This window comes from Taeniopygia guttata, chromosome 10, assembly GCF_048771995.1.
Source record: "Taeniopygia guttata chromosome 10, bTaeGut7.mat, whole genome shotgun sequence".
In the NCBI taxonomy this organism is placed as follows: Eukaryota; Metazoa; Chordata; class Aves; order Passeriformes; family Estrildidae; genus Taeniopygia; species Taeniopygia guttata.
Window position 1 is genome coordinate 12,974,437 of NC_133035.1, and position 18,995 is coordinate 12,993,431.

The following is an 18,995-nucleotide window of genomic DNA, read 5'->3' on the forward strand; positions in this document are numbered from 1 at the left end:
TCTACACAGCACAGTCTGTGCTGAATCCCTGGCACCCTGCATTGGTGCTCTCCTGAACCTTTGTGAGAGGCACTGCAGGGAGTCCTGGGGGGGGGGGGGGAGATAAAATGTTCCCTGTGCACACAGATTGGAGTTGTTCCTGGGAGATTTGTCAGATTCTTTGTGGGTGAGGCAGTCATCACAGAAGCCTGATCAGTTGTAAAAGACTGAAGCTTTCTCATGGGCTTTCCAGGCTGCAATTCCTAAGCAGTGTTATCCCAAATCTGCCTGCTTTGAAGTCAAGAGAGACAACCGCAGAACATCCTGTATCGGGCCTGTCACACTCTGCAGTGTGGGAAGAGACCTCCACAGCCAGTTTGCTGCCTCCTTTGAAAGGACAAGGTTTCTGGTTTAGCACAAGGATGCTGGTGGCTGCCCATCTGGGTAGGGACAGAAAATGAAACCCACTGGTGAGCTCCAGCAACACAAGGACAGAAAATCAGAGTCTGACAAAATGCCAATTCTATGAAGAGCAAGAGAGTTTTAATGGAGGAAAGGCTTTATTAAGGTCCATCCTGTTATTGTAACATACCAGATTGCTCTGATGCTCCAGATCTCTGGGAGAGAGATGATTGCAATAGAGTGTCTATCAAAATGTCATTGCTGGATCATGAGCCTGACCCTCAGGATGCAAGGCTGGCTACTGCTTCTTCTCTCCCTTCACTTTCTCTCTCTCTTTGTCCATGGCAGCTGCCTTTGCCTTCAGACAATCCCAGTATTCCTGATTCTCCATTTCCAGGAGTACCTGCTGCCTAAAATGGTGGGGAAAGAGTGGTTAAAACAAAAACAATCCCTGACATTCTCCCGGTGCTCAGACAACACCCCAGGGGCCCTGGGGCTCACTACCAATTAAGCAGTTCTACTTCCTGCGTCCAAAAATCTCAGTGATTCCCTCATGCCAATCAATACTCAAGCTCACTGTTCCTGACAGCAAGGACCTCTGATTCTCTTGTCTCTAGACCTCTGTAGACACAGGTCTCACTGCAGTTGTATTTGCACTACTCTGGCTTCAGCTCTCAGGTCCCAGAGAGCGAGGTACCCCTGGAGGTGGTGACTCCCTAGTTTTCTGGTATAAGGCAGCCAAGAGTCTCCTCTCCAGCATTTTGAGAAGGAGGGACAGAACTGCTGGCTGGTAGCACAGGATGGAATTTTTCTGCCCTTAACTAGTCAGACAATTCCACAGGATTCACCCCGGAGACAAGGAATTAGGGAAGGCTACCAGGTAATAAATATGTGCTATAAGGTCACACCTGCACACACCTGTTTCAATTTGGAAAATTAAAGCGTAGTGAAAAGAAGATACAAAATACCGACACGGGTCTAGCGCCAGGTTTGCAACAGAAATCCAGGCAAAGGACCCCAAAAAGAGATGTCACAGTGCCATCTAATGACGGCAGCGACACAATGCCACATCCCCGAGGCTGCCGGGGACCTTCTCCAGCCAAGGAACCTCCAGCACAAACCTACTTAAACATCACAGAGACCCGGGGATTCGGGGGTCGAGAGGGACACACAGAGATCCCAGCCCTGCCTGGCTGTGGGAGCTAAAGGAAGGCACAAACACATGAGGATCATTCTCCCTGGCAAGGCTGCACAAAAACACATTGGAACTTGCATCCTGACTTACAGCTGAAGCTGCTCTAGGAAGGCCAGAAGGGAGAGGAGGAGGGGTTCTGGGTGGCTGCCAGGTATCCCTGCCTGAACACCAACCTCACTTAGGCACAGATCTCTCACAGCACACAGAACAGCCCAGAAGCTCCAGGGTGAGACCCTGCACGAGCTCAGCAGCACCACAGCTTACAATAATCCAGGTGCACTTACCTCTCAGGCAGGAAGCGAAACCTGTCACGTAAAACAATGTTACACCTCTCAATCCACTGCCGTTCCTGCACGGGTTTGAGAGGCAAGTCTGGTTTCTTTGGGAAAGCCGCCTTCAGTGGGTAGGAGTTGAAGTCAAAAAGGAAGATGGTGCTGTGAGTGGCTTTGTTCTGGAAAAATTCATCTGCCTGCTGGTGCTCATCTCCTAGACAGAGACAAGAACAGTGAGCCACTGCATCAGGAGACATCCAACAAGAACTGTCAAGGAGCAGCGCATGGCTGAATGCACTACCCCAATGACCACCCCAAGGTGTCACCCACCTCGGAGCAGCAAGCAGCAGTTCACACAATCCACTGTGAACACTGGCTGCCAGGCAGGTGCTACAGCATGAGAAGGTGGAGTGCAGAAGCTGCAAACAGCCTGTGAAGTGTCAGTGTTCATCAGGGACACTGTGCCATCCCAGGAGAAGATCAGGACCTGAAGCAGCAAAATTGACAAGTATGTGTAAAACAAGTGAAAAACATTTTCTGTAAAGACTCGAGATGACATCCAGGGCCTCACATCCCCAACTATGATCCTATAGTCATAGGATGACAGAGATGAAGAACAGCCCTTGCAGGGAACTTGGACCAAAACTGCTAGAGGTTTGGACTGGAAAAGGGCAAGAGGGCACATTAGAAATGAGCTAGATCCAGCCTTCTGCGTGGCTGCTAAGGTGAGTGGCTATTAGTCCTTTCCTCCCCATGCCTGCAAACTTTCTGAGGCCACTTGTAAGGTTTGTAACTTTCTCCCCAGGATCCCCTCTCATATTTGACCCTGATGCCTGAGGCTTTATGGCTGAACCTTCCCACCTTCCAGAGGGACCTGTCCATGGGCACCTCAGTGGCCGGTTAGAGGACACAAGTGCAAGATCACAGAAGAGAAATCCTTTGAGTATTACCAGCTACACACAGACCTGTAACTGGTGCAGGAAGTCTTCACACCAAAAATATTTGGAGGCTGGAAATTATGTGAGGCAATCATATCTGACTGCCCTGTTCATTATCTTCTAAGCACCCAGTTATTGTCCTTGCTGGAAAGAAGAACCCGGCACAGCTGGCCATGAGCTCCCACCCAGCTGTTAAGAGAGCTGGCAGTGATACTCACTGCACTGGGGAAGGCCAGGACAGGCATCACTGCACTGACAGTAAGATTTGGATTTGCAGGCCTGTAAAAGACATGCAGGTTTATGGTGCTGTTGCATGTACCTGGCACATACTGAGAGGCTGTGATAACGACAGTGGCAATTTGGGGCACACTGACTGGCAAAAAGTCCCAGCCAGGCCCCTCCCTTATAGAGACAAAGCCTGTCTCCTCCCGGGCAGGAGCCCCTGAGGCCATCCCTGTGCAAACCTGCCTGGGAACTAGATTGGAGATACAAACCCCTGCCTGCCATGAAGGCATGAATCCAGAGTCTTCAGAGCAGCAGCTTCCCTCCTCCTCAAACCAAGGGGATAAGTGAACTCAAAAATGATAGTAAGATGGCAATGAATGTTTATTCTGACTTTTAGGGAGATGGTATTCTGTTAAGGGCAAAGGAGGGAAGAAAAAAATCCCCTGGGTATCCAGCAGAGTCACAAATGGTTCAGCATCAGCCCTGGAGCTGTGCTAGAAGTATTTGTGTTCTGGTGCACAGAAGAACCCAGGAACACCCCTAATTCTGGCAAACCATTGAATTTCAGCTCTAACAAAACCACACTGCTGACAGCAGCATGGCAGAGCCATCTGTGTAAAAACAGTAGGAAGTTCTCTACTCCACAGAAACCTGGGGCTCCCTGCTAGACTGGATCACTATAACCACGGCTTCTTTGGCTGGAGTCTGCCTCACCTGTCTGCCAGGAGTGTGATGCTGGACTTCCCAGCCCTGGGTGCTTTCACCAAATAGAAAGAGCTGTCTGTACACAGCACTAGAAGCTGTATGATGGGACAGACAGGATCTGCACCACAATAGACAGGATCTGTAGCACATGTCTCATCACTGGCAGCTGCAGAATCACTCAGAAAGTGGATACTACGGATGAAACGTTCCTCTAGAATGGCAGTCACAGACAGTGGGTATCCTGAGGAAGCAAGGAAGAAAAAAGGAACTGGTAATTTACCCAAGCAAAGCTTAGTTTGGAGTGTGGCCCACTCAGAGAGAGAACAAGCAGATGGCAGAAGAAGATCCTTCTGCCAGGAGAGTCCCTGCATCGTGGCAGGATGACACTAGCACTGATGGCAGCCTGATCTGTGGTGCCACAACAGTCTCAAAAGGGACCTTAGAGTGCAGTGGCAAAGCAGTGACTGTCACTGTCTCACAGCCTTGGGGCAAGACTGATCAGTCCTTGCTGCAGCAGTTCCAGCCCCTGCATTGCCCTGGATGGGGATGGTTCTGCAGGGGCCAGGGCAGTCTTGCCGTGCTGGCAACTTCTAGCCAAGCATCCAACAGATGACTGAATCCAAACTATTTTCAGATTTCCTTGTAAACTCACCACCAGCCCTTATTCACACTAAGTCTGAGCCTCAAATTCCTAGGCAAAGGTGCAATTTATCCACAGTGATCCCAATACAGAGTCCCAAAGGGCAACCTCACCTAGGTGCTTGTCCCAAATAGTGATTGTTGCATCTTCACCTGCCAGTGCCAGGTACCTGGAGCAGGAACTGACAGCTGAGCATGCAATTGGAGCTGCACATGGCCACACAACATCAGGTTTCAGATCAGAACCTAAACAGGATGGCAGGAAGAAAGACAACTGTAAGAAGATGCAGAACATTCTCTCACATAGTACTAGCATCCATTTTCCTCATCAAACATGCTCCACTCTGTTGCTTCTTGCCAGAGTAGCTTCACTGAAAACACTGCCAGCCTGTGCAACACAGAGCCCCACACTCCAAATGCCAGCCTAACCCACAAGATGTGAGTCAGCTTTCCTGCCAATTCCTCATCTCCCTGAATCATGGAGACCTGGCAGAATGAGAGCCCCTGGCCACAGAACACTCCCACTCCCCACAGAGTGCTCTGCTGGAGAAAGCAAAACTTTCTTACCCTCTTGGTCCTTGAGTGAATGGTTGAGTAAGTACAAGCAGAAATTGTGGTTTCCCTGCCAATGCACACCGATGCCAGCTGGAATATCTGGTACAGAGAAGGAGATGACAAAAAGAAAAGAAGACTGGGGACAAAGAAAGGAACAATCCAGGACACCAAAACACCATTATAGCTTTCATTTTACTCCTGATAGAAATTCTGCTCACACAGAAAACAAACCAGAACAACCTCTCCCTTTGTTTGTTTGGGTTTTTTTTAAATCTTGACTATATGCCTCCTTTTTCATTTTTTGGGGGGTTGTTTTGATTTGGGTTTTTTTTTCAGGGGGAAGGTTGTGGAGTTTTTTTTTAAATATGAACATAAGTTTTTTGGGTTTTTTTACTGCATGCCAGTAACTGACTTATAAGTCTTAGGGCTAACAGTTGTACCCAGATTTACATCCTTGGAGATGGAACTTAGAGTGATGCAAGCCAGACCCACTGAGCTCTCCTGGAGCTCAGTGTCATGCAATGACTGTGCTTCACAGATTAACAGCTTTTTGTCCTTTTGGATTACCTGGCTGGACTTTCATTTCTGGTCCCACCAGGATCCGGCTAGGAAGGAGGAAATGAAAAGTAGCATATCTGAAAAAAGGAAAAAATATATGTAAAAAAAAGGCATCACTATGACAAGAGCTGGAATGGCTCCAGCTCCTGCCCTGAAGCCTTGGGATGAAGGAAGCAAAGCAAATACAGAGGCTTCTATCTACACAGCTCAGTGCCCTGGGTGCATGACTCATGGACTGGATCCTGGTTGGTGCTGCCACTCGCCTGGGGATCTCCTCCTTGATCACACCCTCAGCCTCCAAATACTCCTGGTAAGTGCTACAGAAGATTGCTTCCTGCAGCTCCCACTGGAAATCCTTGATTAGGTGGTTGTACCCCAAGCCAAGCATGCTGCCATCATCCACTTCCTTCAAGGCATCCAAAGGGCTTTTAAACTTAGTGCCTGGGATGGGAACACAAAGGGAAAAGGCACAGCCCTGGAGAAGCAGAAAACATGAAGCAAACACCATGGAGGCATTTGAGGGTGGCATGGTCTTGAAGCAGAAAACACTTTATCTTGTGCGGGACTTTCCATCTCACAAGTTCATTTTCCAGTATTTGAATGCAGGGATTAGGGCAAGACTTCTGAGAACCCCACTCACCTTGCCTCTCTGTGGCATTTTCCAACATATAATCTGTCCCCTCCTCACCCTTGGCAGGTTTCAATAAATCCAGGACTCAGACTGATGAACTAGGAGTGCTGCTAGATCTAGGCAGCAGCCTCCTCCCTCTCCAATGACACCCACTCTGAGACACTCTAAAGCTCTTTGTGCTGGCAAAGGTGACATGTGAGGTGGGCTGGGAGGAAGCAACTCCCACTACAGGATTACATATAACTAGAAAAGGCCAGGGATCCTGTAACTGAAATTTTCTGACCTGTTCTGTATTTATAGGGGCTATTTATAGGGGCCTTTGCCACCTGAAACAGATGCAGGCTGCATATACAGACTCAGTCCTGACCTGTAATGGGTTTGGGTGGCCTCACTGTCAGCAGCAGCACTGGGGGATCCAGCTTTACATCAGGTTGAATTGCAGGCACAGGAAGCTCCTGCAACAGAAAAGTGCCCACCTGAGAACTGCATTGTGTGCTACACTGATGAGTTTTCACCTTTCCAAATGCTTCCTGAAGAATTTAGGAAAAACTCCTTTGTGTATGCAAAGGTTGGCTGGCACTATCTGGGACATACTGGGTTTAGGCTCATTCTTCAGGCCAAAACAGGAGCTTGAGGGTGTCACTGCTTTCCCAACTACATTACAAGGATGTCCTGCCCAGACTCCTGTCTTTGTGCCATCTCTCAATGATTCCTGTTTTAGCATAGGCCTGCATGAGTCACAGCAATGCTCAGAAAATCGGGGAGGGGAGGCTGGGGGGAAGCAGGACTAAAGGTTGAGGATTATCTCCTGAAAGCAAGAACCAGATTTTACTTCACAGAGCCCAGGGCTGGAGGATGGCACATATACACTTGGCTGGGAACAGAAAATTGTAACAGGGGGCAACACCAGTGTGTGCCCACCCCCCACACATTGACATTGGGCTAAACAGAAAAGATCTGGCTTAATAATCAGCCACGTCTGAGAAGGAAGGGGCAGGAGCTTGGGTAGTTTGCACAGACTCAGCAAAGAGAGAATGCTTGAGTCTTTGTTTCTGGCTTTGCTAAGTTAAGCAGGGTGTTTGCCCTGAGAACAAGGCTGAGAAGCAGTTCCCTCTTAAATGTCCAGGAAAGTCTTTGCTGAAGGAAGAGGAAAGAGTTAGGAGGCTGCTATCAGAGAGGGTTAGTTCAAGGTGCTGGGAAGGAGGTGTCTGTGTGCTGAGAGGTGAAATCCCATAGGGTGAAAGTGATAAAGGGGAGAGTTAAGCACTGACTCAGTACTTAAAATTCCCCATGGAAGCTCAGGATAGTCCCTGAGGCCAGTGATCATCTCTGCAGAACTGTCTCCATGCAGCTCCTCAGTTTTCTGCCAAAGAACCAGAGCTGACTGTGGTTAGTGCACACAGGCAGAGACCCTGCCCTGCTCAGGTGGGTGAGGCTGTGATCCCACCAGGCTCTTCTCGTATGTAATCTAACACCCAAACCCTGCTTCAGGGCCGGACTCCCAAACAGAGGCATCCTGCCTGACTCCCACTCCTCCTTCCCCCAGTAACATAAGGGAGAAGCCCTGTGGGAATATGCTTACACAGGGCCCCCTCAGATGGAGCAACACTGCTGAGAAATGAGCTGCCAGTTTCAGGGAAGGGCAGCAGGAACATGAACCCTGGGAGCAGGGGAATCTCTTTGGAAAGCCTGTCTTGGGAGGGTAAACACCTCCCAGTAGCACAGAGGCCTTATGAAATGTGGGCTGGGCGGCTGCAGCAGCTGCAGAGACACACACACCATCCCCTTGGGGCTCAGGCTGTGTCTTGCTGTCACTGTCTGCAGCAGCAAGGCTTGGGGGAACCCTGTGGGCAAAAAGCTCTAAGAAAAAACAGCACAGAGGGAAATAGAACTGTTTTGTACCACAGATGAGCAGCTTGACCTCCTCTCACTGCAAGCCAGCTCTTCTGCAGCTCCTGCGTTCTTTCCCATCTCTGTCAGCCAGGAATCCTTAGGCAATTGGTAGATCTCCAGCCAAGCTTTTGTGCTGTCTGCATTGGGAAACCATGTTAAGCAATTGGAAATGAGAAGAAAAGGTCTTTCAGGCAACCAGCCTCTGTTATCTTTTATCCTTATAAAAAGATTTGTGTATTTTCTGAAATATAAAATCTCTGTGAACTCCATGCAGCTCACCTCTCCCCCCACTTAAGCCTTGACATGCTGGATTGAGGCTGACATCTCAGCCTCCAGCTCAATTCTTCAAGGTCTCACATCCATCATTGAAGCTGTCAAGAACCTGACTTGTAGCCAAGTAGAAAGTGTGGCATGGTCTCACATTAGTTCTCTGCTACATCTCTCATCCTCAGCATGTGTCCAGGCAGATCCCACCAAACACAGGCCCAGAAAACCTGTCTGCTGTGAATTCAGCTGCCATGGAACAGAAGAATTTTGTAACAAGGAGTTTCTTGTAGTGTTTTTAGAGGTCCTCTATGCTCTCTGGCCTACATCTGCAGAGAAAATTCTTCCAGTGTAAAAGTGAGCCATAGCAAACCAGAGGAAGAAGTGAGATTGGTACTTCTGGAGAGAGGGAAACCTGCTTTCACTGAGCCTCCTGGGAGCTGGGGGCTGCACTGACCAGCTCCAGACATCTCGCTTTTGGGATCAGTCCTGATGCACACCAAGCATTTTAGAAGGGACAGGGAGTGGCAGGGGCTGCTCTTTAAGCTGGAGGAGAAACTGGGAGGATTAAAACAGGATCCCTGGGTACCCAATCCACTTGCAGCATTCTAAAAGCATTGCTGCTGCCCCTCTGTTAGAACACTGGAGTCTGCAAACACAGCATGTTCCTGCACTTGCCTTGCAGCAGGATTCCTGCATATTCACCTCCTCGGGACAGCACCACCTCCACACAAGGGCTTTGCTGGCTGATGTCCTGCTGCCAAGGAAAAACAGGCTGATCAAAGCAATTTCACTGATTCAGAGAGCTCCATGGCCTTACACACGTCTCAACAGGCTGAAGGCCAGCTAGACTGTTGGAAGAACATAAATAAATATTGGGCAGCAGGCTTGGAGGGCTACTGCCTATGAATAAATTTCTGAGGGCAACTGGTACTCCTCATGATTGATTACTTCCCAGCCTGTGCCCAGTGTCTGTGGAATTAGCTCAGCACTTACCACTTCATTCAGGATTTTAATGAGCAGGAAGCTTTCCTTGTGAAAGCAGAAGAGCCAGGCAAGCCCTGAAACAGAAATATAGAAGCAGCAGAAGGAGGGAGAGAAAAGTGAATGAATGTTAGCCACGCTCCTGGGAGATGGCTGTTACAACATGTGCAGGAGAGTGAACAGGATCACTGCCTGGGCCCAAGGAACAATATCCCACTGTTTCCAGCACTAAACTTCTGCTGGCTTCGTTCAAGCACCAGCAAACCTTTGATTGTGCACAGAGATGGATAAGCCAGTCTGAAAAGTGCCTCCACCTGAAGTGACAACTTTCAGATTCACCAACACACTAGTACAGGTGCAGGAGCAGCTCCCAGGCAGGAGGTCATACCGAGCAGGAGTTCTTTCTGCCCAGCCCAAGATGTTCCTAAACTTTACTGTGCTTCACCCTCAGCTCTGCACCTTCCTCTGCTGAGCCAGAAAGGCCACCAAACTCCAGCCTCTGCTTATCACAAGGCCCTAAGGCCACCCTGTCACCCTGCAATCTGTCAGCTGTCCAATGCCCACTCTGCAGGGCTTTCTAGGAAACTTCTCAGCCACCCTAATGCTCCTGCTGCTCTAGCAGTGTTCTGTAGCACAGCTGCCAGTTCAGCTCCAGAGCACAGTTAATCCCCAGCTAGGGCAAGGAAATCCACAGCACACTAACCCATTTCATCCACAGCAAGCAGGACATGGCACTCTTTCCCCAGATGTGAGGCATGGATGGCACAGATCTCTGTCTTGGCTGCATCCCAAGCACAGGCATCCTTGAAGTCACACGTGTTGAAGGCAGACAGACCCACGGACAGACCAACAAAGACGTGTTTTCCAGACACTGCAAGGCAATTGGCTCTTCCAGCTACCTACCAAAAAAGGGAAAAGATGAGTGTACCCAACTGCCTTCTCACAGCAGGCTGCAGCAGCCATTCTAATGATACATGCCTGGCCTTTTCTCCAGAAAATGCTGGTTTATTCTACATGGGAAACCTTTGGACACATTCTTTCCCCACAAGAGCAAGCGAGGGTCTCTCATCTCTGTCACAGAGATTGGTCTGTGTTAGGAATGAGAAAGTTTTCTCCCATCTTTCCCCTTCCCACAAACAGAAGGGGCTTTAAAGGCCAAGAACTCAGGAGCATTCAGCCCTTCCATTCCAGTGCAGAGCTGTGATGGGATGCTGAACTCCTCCAGGCAACCACAGAACACCAGAAGACACCCCAGTATCCTCCTGGACACCCCCACATAATAAAGGGGAAGGCAGCACTGTCATTCTGCTCACGGTGCTCCCACTGCAGCATTCACCAGAGCACAGAGCTGAGCTTGCCCACTCGTGTGCTACTGACTAATTACCTTCTCCCAGCAAATAAAGGTGGAGCCTGGGAAGCAGAAGGTGAATTTAGTGTTTGATGTCTGCCTCTCTCTTTTCAGAGAGGTGTGATGATTGGATGGGAAGCAGAACCTGTCAGACAAGCTGGGAAGCTGCAGGCTTTTAAACTGAACCAGTGACATGGTGGTGCATTCTGAGGAAGGTCATGAACAGAAGACTGCACAAAATCTGCTGTGGTGGTTAATGCTGTCCCTGCTGGGAGAAGCTCTGTACCTGGAATTCACCCGTAGGAAAGCATTTTTGGGGCTGGACCTTTTGGTTTTGTGCTTCTTGGAGCATCTCCCTTTTTCCAATGATTTCCAGAGCACTCTCAAAAGCCTGCATCACCAGATTGTTGATCATCCTGAAGGGCTGCGGCAGCACATCACGCTTTCGATCAGGATCCAGTAGGAAGAAATTTTCCTCATCTTCCTTTGGCCAGTCCTTTCCAGATGGTGGGGGAATCCCCAGGGGATGCTTCCTGCTATTCACCGCCATGGCTCTCCCCTTCCAGATGCAAAACGCACCACGGATGCAGGAACCACCCTGGATGCAGAAGAATGAAGAGTCCTTCAATACTTTCTTTCATGAGGTAATGGGAGAAGATTTGATTAATGATGTTTAAGGGGGTTTCCTTTCAGTATTGATAGCCAGAGCAACTCTGCTCTGTACAGCTCAATTCTCCTTGTATCACCTATATTTCCCGGGGGTTTTGTCCTGCTCTGGGGATCTCAGCCACACAGGGATTTGCAGGCTGCCCACAGGCAAAGACAGCCCAAAAACTTTCTCACAAGCTTGTATAAGCATTATGGCAAAGGATTTAAAAGTACTCAAAAATATTATCTTGATCTTCGTTAATTACCCAGGGTTTATTCGGCCTGGCTAAAATCCCGATGATTAACTGTGAGAGCAGGTGCTCTCCCTGGAAGTTTTATATTTCTGAGACACAGGCTGGTTTGGCGGGGCCGCGCTCACGCGGGCGCAGCCCACCGCCGTCACCCCGCACAGGGGGCTGACCTCGGGACGGGGCCGGGGTCCCAGGGGCCGTGCCGGGGTCCCAGGGGGTGCCGGGGCCCCAGGGGCTGTGCCGGGGCCGAGGGGCCGTGCCTGGCTCGGTTTCCCGGGAGGATCCGCCGCAGATCAGCCGGCGGCTCCGACGCGGGGGAAGCCTTTAGGGGTGACACCGCTGCTGCTCCGTTGTTGACGGTTGCCGTGGTAACGGCACCTTGGTGCCGCAGCCCGGCCGGAAACGCGGCGCGCAGGGAGCGTTCCTGGGCGGGGCGGGGCCCGGCGGGGCGGAGCTGCTGTCGCGGTGCCGCCGAGCCATGGAGGGCTTCGTGGAGTTCACCAACCGCTGCCAGGGCCGCGATCAGCTCTTCCGGTGAGTGTGGGGGCAGGCGGCCTCCCGCGGGGCCGCCAGGGCCCGTCCCGCGGGGCCCGGCGCTGCCGGGGATGGGGCCGGGCTCTGCCGGTGCCGCGCTCCGCCGGTGCCGGGCTCGGCTCGTTCTGCCCCGCGACAGAACCGGAGCTGTGGCCGCAAACTAAACCACAGAGCTTCACCTCAGCCTGAGGAGGAGCTTCTGTCCATTGCCAGGGAGTCTCCATCTCTGGAGACTTCCCAACCCACCTGGACACGTTCCCGGGTGGTCCTGCCCTGGCACTGGGGTTGTACTGGCCGGTCTCCTTCCGACCCTGACAGTTCTGAGTCTGGGAATAAACCTGTCCTGCTGCTGCCATCCTGTGACTGTCTGTGTCTCGCCTGTGTCTCACCCTCTCCTCGTTTTTTCCCTTCCAGAGCCACTCAGTACACATGCATGTTGCTTAGCTATCTAATAGAGAATAAAGCCGATAAAAAGAAGCTGGTAATGAAACTCAAGCAGTTGGAATCTAGCATGAGCTCTGGCCGGAAAAGTAAGTACCCGGTGTCTAGAGGGTTAAAACCTTCTTCACTTGCTCCTTCCAGTAAAACAGCTCCTGGCCTTGTGTTTCCTGTCATTAACCTACCTTGAGCCACAAAACCTCTTTTAGCATATTTACAAAACTGTCAATAGACCTTATCCCTTGGCTTGCCAGGCTAGGTAGGGCTAAATAGACTTTTTTTTACTTCCTCAGCTTCCTCTTCAGTCAGACAATCGGAATTACCCCTGGAAGGATGAGAGGAGTAAGTTAACAGTCAGCTGTTGCTGCAGAGGCAAAACTGTCACCTCTGTTCAAGGGCAGAGCAGGGTTATGAGGCAAGGCTGGCTCACTGTGCTCATTAGTCCTTCCAGCTGATGGCTTGACACAGCCCAGTGTTGACAGATCATCATCCCACAAAATCACCTCTGAAGGAGGCTTTTATATCCTACTCAACATATTTATCTTCTTTAGCATTTATACCCTACTAAATCACAAACTCCTCCATGCTTCTTGCACAGCCTGACCATTTGCATCACTCGGTTCTGTGTCACGGTTGCATCCACGATGATTATGCTGTTACTATGTGTGTATCACTTGTTTTCAGCTTGATCTTCCACCCACTTGTCAATTGCTCAATCCTGGAACAACTGCAACATATGAGACAGATATTCTGGTCTATCATATTGCCATGGATTTCTTTATTATTCCATTAGCTTCAGAGTTATGGTAATTTCTAGTGGGGAGGCCAATTGGTTTATCAGCATAGCCATAATTCTCTTGCTTCTGCTAAATAAATCACTAATAGACACCAGGCCTAAATTCAGGGCTCTTGTAGTTCCACCAGGCTTGGGTGCTGTTAACATCTGTCACTGTGACAAGGCAGCAGTTTGTAAAAAGTGTTTTGAATAATATTGTATTGATATTCAGGGGCAAAACCCAAACGGTACAGGGGGTGAAATCAGGTTTGCCATATGTTGTAGCTTGAAATGGAGCACACTGTTCCACACAGTTTGCAGGGAGCTACATGTGCCTCTGACAGGTTCATGGCTGAGGAGGGACTTTGGTCTCTGTGCTCAGCCCGTGAATCAGCAGCTTTCACAGGCACGTGGGCAGCTTGTATCTCATGGCTGCAATAGGATGAATGCAGCAGCATCTTCTGTCACAAGGTGAGGTAAAACGCAGTGAAATGTGCAGCTGAAATCAGAGGTCTGTTGGTGTTCTCTGTTTGCTGGCATGACTCCTGCAGAGCTGAGGGTGACACTGGTCCAGAGGGCTCCCAGGTGCAAAACAGAGTGGCAAGAGAGGCTGCAAGTCCTGGCTATTGACCAAACGTGTGTGTGTCCTGGGCTGGTGATGTTTGCACAGAACTGAGATGTTTACACCCCTTTCCTCACTAATTCTAGGAAGTGTTTAAGCATACAAACGCCTGAAGCCCTCCAAGTTTTGTAAAATCCACGTGGCCTGTGGCAGGCCGAGTTCTGCGTGAGGCCGGGCCGTGCTAACCTGCGTGCGGTTTCTTGCAGTGTTCAGACTGGGCAACGTGGTGCACGCCTTGGTGGCAGCCAGGAGAGCTGCAGAGCTGCCAGAGGTGGTTCCTCGCCTGTTCCTCACGGGCTCCCACCTCAGCCGGGCCCTGTACTTGGTGTGCGACGCCGTGCTGTGGCTCAGGAGCGTCGGGCTGCGGCCGCACCTCGACAAACCCAAGTGGCACGCCTGGGCTACCAAGTGCTACTACTGCTCCCTCCTGATGAACCTGGCCAGGGACTGGTATGAGATCTCCTGGAGGCTGGAACAAGCTGCACTGGAAGAAAAGGCAAAGGAGAATTCTGTCTGGCAGAAACACGGCGAGGAGCTAAACGGTGTGAAAAGCGATGGTTTGCACAGTTTTCTCTGCCAGCTCTTTCAGATATTGAAAAGGAATCCTCCTTTGCTGCTGGACTTGGTGAAGAACCTCTGTGATCTCTCTGGCCCTTTGGATACACTGGGAATCTACAAGACCAACCCAGGCGTGATTGGTTTCTGTGGCATCCTCTCCTCCCTGGTGGGGATCCTCACATTAGCAAGCCCACATCTGAAGCTGAAACAGTGACATAAAAGGAGCTTCGTAGTATAAGGCTGCAGCTTTGATCCTCCGACAGATTTTTATCTTCATATAGCACTTTCAAATGAACATGTCTTAAAATAATCTCAAGATTAATTTTGTCCTCTGAAGAAGTGAATTCTGCCCCTTTTCCTTCCTTGTGCCTTTGCAGATGAGTTTAGTGCCATGACACACTCCCTGATGGGGTGGAGAGAGGAAAAGACTGAGTAATATTTCACAAACACAAAGAGGACTTGACTAGTAGATAAGAAAATATTCCTGTATTTAATACAGGGTTGTGAAATAGCTGCATAGGCAACTGTAATATGTATATGAGTCATGATTACACTAATCATGTTTACACTGGAAAGTTTCAATTCACTAATCCAAGGTCCCTGCAGTCAGATTGTCTAGAGTGGGCTAAGGCAGGTTAGGAGCTGCAGTTAGAACAGCCTGAAGTCAGGAATGAGTGTTGTGATGGCTTTGGGTTGATGGATCCTGTGTCCTGCAGGCACTGAGCACACTGTGGTGGTACCTGGAAATGGTCTCTGGGGTGTGTGCACTGATGGTGCTGGAGCTGCAGTCTAGTGAGTGCCAACTCCAGCCCCAAGAAATCTGCACTTTCTTTGTTTCCTTTGATACTGTGAGCCAAGGACTGTTGGCCAGTGACTCTGACTGCTCCAGCAGGCCACGGTTGAGGGCTTTGGTGCAGGACAGCATATTAACTCCCAAACCCCTGTAATTGCAAGCACAACTATTTTCTATTGCCGATATTGTGATAAGGAGCTTGTTTTTCTCTTTACATTTTACATGACAAATTCCAGTATAATAAGGAGTCTGGAACATGCAGTTAAGGAGAGAAGCCTGGCTCAGAGCTCGTTGAGTCAGAAAAACTGCAAGGACATGTTTCTAGTTGTATAAGCTCCAGGAGGGGAGAGGATGGAGTTTGTCATGATAACATCAGAATCCTATGTAGAAGAAAGCTTTTTACTGGATTTGGGCATTCATGGTTTAGATTTCCTATCTGGTGGTCCCTATCCTCCCTGCTCATGACCACATGATTGCTTGTGTGTTCCTTTGCTGGCTGAATGGGTTCAGTTGTTTGAAAATGCCTCATTTTGTTGCCCTGCAACTGTGCTATTGTTCATCACTGGCCTCACTGGCAGTGATGATTGGCAGTGTAACTGGGTTAAAAGAGAAATGCTGTGTCCAGCTGTCTAGCATGGCATGCAGTTTGTGCTGCTCCTGACTTCGCAGAGTACCAGTTTGACACCATCTGAGATAAAATTGCACATTATACAGGAGATAAATTTAACATTTTTCTTCATCAGAGTTAGGCCTGTGTGTTCTGCTGCTTCCTGTAAGAAGTCCTTGTTTCATCTGTCAAGGAGATGTGAACAGACTGCTCTAACCTGGACCAAGGTGGTCTCTTATTATTTCTGATGCTATCTAAAACCAGAACATGAAAAGGCGTGGGTCTCCTCTATTAAAAGGCAAAGGATGTGGAATTAAGTAGTCAGGTGAAGCAGTGCTCCAATTTACCTGAAGTTGTGGTTGGGCTTGGAATTACTTCCAGTTTGAATATGAAGTGATAGCCTGCCAATTAAGTGTTTGAAAAGAAAGAGGTTGCTGGGCAGGATAATTAAGTGTGTTTGAAGACCAGATGTGGCCTTCAGCAGCTCTTCTTTTTAATATAGAAATGAGTAGCACTAAAAGTAGAAGAATACTGGCAATTCAGGCCAAAATGGAGCATTGTGTTTGGGATGTGTATTATAGGCTATATTCTAGGCTTCCTCTCCTTTATAATATTGTTTCTTTCTCCAAGTCTTTCATCTCCTGGCAATGTGGAAACCATTAGTCAGAGCTCATCATTATCCCAGTGTGCAGCAACCCCTGGAAGAAAGGAAAAGGAGTCTCCATCATCTGATAGTGGAGGTTTGACCAGCTTTTGTCTACAGAATTCCATCTTATTGCTAAAAATGTGTTTTCAGTCCCACTCAGGGGAGCTCTTAGGTGCAAAATACTTCATAAAATACTTCCACTGGTTTGCCAACTGCTTTCTCTTTCTCTCTTACACTTTTCAGGGAAAGCCTTTGATACAGCCCAATCCCCACCTCCCTGTGCCCTGCAGGCAAACGCTGTGCAAAGCCCTGAGCCAGGCTTTGTTGTTTCTCCCATAGGGTCTGGCTTGGCTTAGCTTGTACAGCCTTATTGAGGGAAATGGGGTGTGAGCTTTCAGCCTGTCTCAGCCCTACCTGCCATAGGCTGGAACACACAGGAGTACCTCTGTTTGCTGGATGTTAAGCACTAATATTTGCCTTCTGCTCCCCAGCTGGAGGCTGGTGATTTAAGGTACCTTAACGTAATGTGACTGAAGCCATAGGATTGTGTTCATAGGGAGAAAATCCTTTTAGTGCCTTTTTTTGTACTGTTTTTAATACAGCAGTTGGAATAAGAACAAGATGTTTGATTATAAGCAATAAACTGTGATAAGTGTGACACTGTGTCTGTGTATAACTTGGAAGGTGGTGTAAAGAGGTGCTGAAGGAGGGAGAATTCCTCCCATCTCTGAATTTTATGAAGGGTGACACTCTTAAAGGGACACTGCCTGTGGTTAGATTCTAGAGCTTTCCTTTTGCAGTAGCCAATTGGCAGCTAGATTCATCCAGCTAATTTAGAATCACAAATTCAGCTGCAAAAACATTAAGAAATACCTGAGTATCACATGAAACTGCATCCTTAGAATGCCCTGAAACAAGGTGGTGTTTTGGGAATTGCCATCAGCTGCCTTTGAGTACCAGCAGTGAGGGCTGGAGCCTTATGGCCAGTGTAGGCACAGCTGGGTGAAAGGGACAGGGGCACCTGCATTTCAGTGTCTTATAAACAGCTTTTCATTTGGATGGTCATAGTTTAGTGACAAATGCCAGTTCAGGAAGGGAACAAAAGGTAACATCTCGGGCAGAGGTGGCAAGGGATGGAGCCAGGATAACCATTAAACTGAGCTCCCTGTTAGCTCCTACCCCCTGCAGGGAGAGTCTTGCAAACTTGGAAGTTCCAAAATGTCAGCTCCTGAGCTATGTACAAAGCATGGCATTCAGGATGCTTTAGCAAGTGTTTCATTCTGGATTAGTGGCCTCATACACATTTTGTAATGGAAACAGTATGAGAGTGATCATCTTCTCCTCTGTTTACAGACAAGGCCTTCTTAACATTAACACTGTGCTCGGCATGACATTTCAAGGAATATGTGAGCCATTGGGGATTCCCAGGTGAGCATCAAGAGCAGGCAAAGTTTAAAAAACCAACACCTCTGGGGAGATACCAAATACACCCGTTCCATGCCTGGGGGAGGGTGTGAACAGTCTTCCAAGTGTCCAAAAGCTTTTCTGCCAAGAGCAAGGCAATAAATTGGTCTCCAAATCCTGGAGATAATACTTTTATATTGCCACAAAGAATTAAAGCACACCTATTTTTTGAACTGAAAGTAAAATAAAAAATCTAAATAGCTTGCCTGGGAGGACATCCTTAAAAAGAAACTGGGCAGACATATGTCAGCAGTGGTTATGGGGTTGCTGATCCTGAATGGAAATGAATTAGATACTTCTCCAGCCCCTTCCCAGACCAAAGTATAAAAGTGCCTTGCAGGCCCCTTTGTGGATCTGGCTCATCCCCTCTGCCGTGGAGTATTACAGAGTATGGAGCAGACTGCAGGGGGGTGACACTGCTTCCCTGTACCCGGTGGATCTGTGAGCTCTAAACATTGCCTGCAGGAGCACAGGAGTGTTTCTGGTGCAAGCTGGAGTGGTGGGGCAGGGAGGCCGTGGTACCTTTGCCCTGCAGAGCCGGGGCTGGCCCAGCCTCTGCCCCAGAGGAAGGGGAGGGGATGAGCACAGGCATTAGTAGGGCAAAGGCTGTGTTGGCTCCTGACTCCAGCCAAGGGAAAGAGGAGGTTGCTGTGCCCTCTGCACTTTTAGCCAGGGGAGCTGGAAAAAATCTCAGTTTGCCAAGAGAGCAAACTTCCAAGCAGGCTGGTGCCCTTTGTCCCTCTGTCTCAAGGGCAGTGACTGACCCCAGCACCAGCTGGAGGCAGCCCAGCACATTCATGTGCCTCTGTACCCAGCCAGCAAGGCAGGCACAGCCCCGGGCTGGGAGCAAATTCTGGGCTCTTTGGGAAGGAATGGGAGTATTTTCTTCCCATCTCTGCCTTTCCCATGCCCCAGAGAAGCCTCCCACCCCCATGTAGGAGCAGTGCAGCCACAAGCAGGGAGCCATGGAGCCGTGTTGGGTGCTCACCTGCATGTGCTGAATGGGAGTGCTGGGCAGCTGTGGGCACTGGGAGCCACATGCCAAGGGGACACACAGCAGCCCTGGACCTT

At 49.3% G+C, this 18,995-nt stretch overlaps 2 protein-coding genes across 3 annotated transcripts; one reads left to right on the forward strand and one right to left on the reverse strand.

Moving 5' to 3' along the window:
- Positions 1-520: 520 nt before the first annotated feature.
- WDR93 (WD repeat domain 93) lies at positions 521-11,857 on the reverse strand. 2 transcript variants are annotated; one of them, XM_030281458.4, is made up of 16 exons: positions 11,658-11,857; positions 10,875-11,186; positions 9,944-10,139; positions 9,253-9,317; positions 8,935-9,013; positions 8,002-8,129; positions 6,467-6,554; positions 5,732-5,909; positions 5,478-5,545; positions 4,923-5,009; positions 4,470-4,601; positions 3,726-3,957; positions 3,005-3,065; positions 2,179-2,335; positions 1,861-2,062; positions 521-791 (listed from the first exon to the last, which is right to left on the reverse strand). In XM_030281458.4, the coding sequence occupies exons 2-16, from the start codon at positions 11,136-11,138 to the stop codon at positions 680-682; spliced, it is 2,049 nt and encodes a 682-aa protein (XP_030137318.3). In that variant the 5' UTR covers positions 11,139-11,186; positions 11,658-11,857; the 3' UTR covers positions 521-679. The 2 variants fall into 2 exon arrangements, with proteins under 2 accessions (XP_030137318.3, XP_030137319.3); XM_030281459.4 differs by lacking the exon at positions 11,658-11,857 and having other exon boundaries at positions 10,875-11,235.
- A 40-nt stretch (positions 11,858-11,897) lies between these two features.
- PEX11A (peroxisomal biogenesis factor 11 alpha) lies at positions 11,898-17,118 on the forward strand. Its single transcript, XM_002197466.6, has 3 exons — positions 11,898-12,021; positions 12,436-12,551; positions 14,063-17,118. Exons 1-3 carry the CDS (start codon positions 11,966-11,968, stop codon positions 14,626-14,628), a joined length of 738 nt encoding a protein of 245 aa, XP_002197502.3. The 5' UTR covers positions 11,898-11,965; the 3' UTR covers positions 14,629-17,118.
- Positions 17,119-18,995: the final 1,877 nt, after the last annotated feature.

Excerpts from the sequence above, each read along its gene's own strand:
- WDR93 (XM_030281458.4), bottom strand. The coding sequence starts at position 11,138 with ATGGCGGTGAATAGCAGGAAGCATCCCCTGGGGATTCCCCCACCATCT. Across the intron at positions 8,130-8,934 it reads TGCAGGAATCCTGCTGCAAG|ACAGCACAAAAGCTTGGCTG; the intron begins GCAAGTGCAGGA and ends TTCCCAATGCAG. Across the intron at positions 5,910-6,466 it reads GCCACCCAAACCCATTACAG|GCACTAAGTTTAAAAGCCCT; the intron begins GTCAGGACTGAG and ends TTCCCATCCCAG.
- PEX11A (XM_002197466.6), top strand. The coding sequence starts at position 11,966 with ATGGAGGGCTTCGTGGAGTTCACCAACCGCTGCCAGGGCCGCGATCAG. Across the intron at positions 12,022-12,435 it reads GGCCGCGATCAGCTCTTCCG|AGCCACTCAGTACACATGCA; the intron begins GTGAGTGTGGGG and ends TTTCCCTTCCAG. Across the intron at positions 12,552-14,062 it reads CATGAGCTCTGGCCGGAAAA|TGTTCAGACTGGGCAACGTG; the intron begins GTAAGTACCCGG and ends GGTTTCTTGCAG.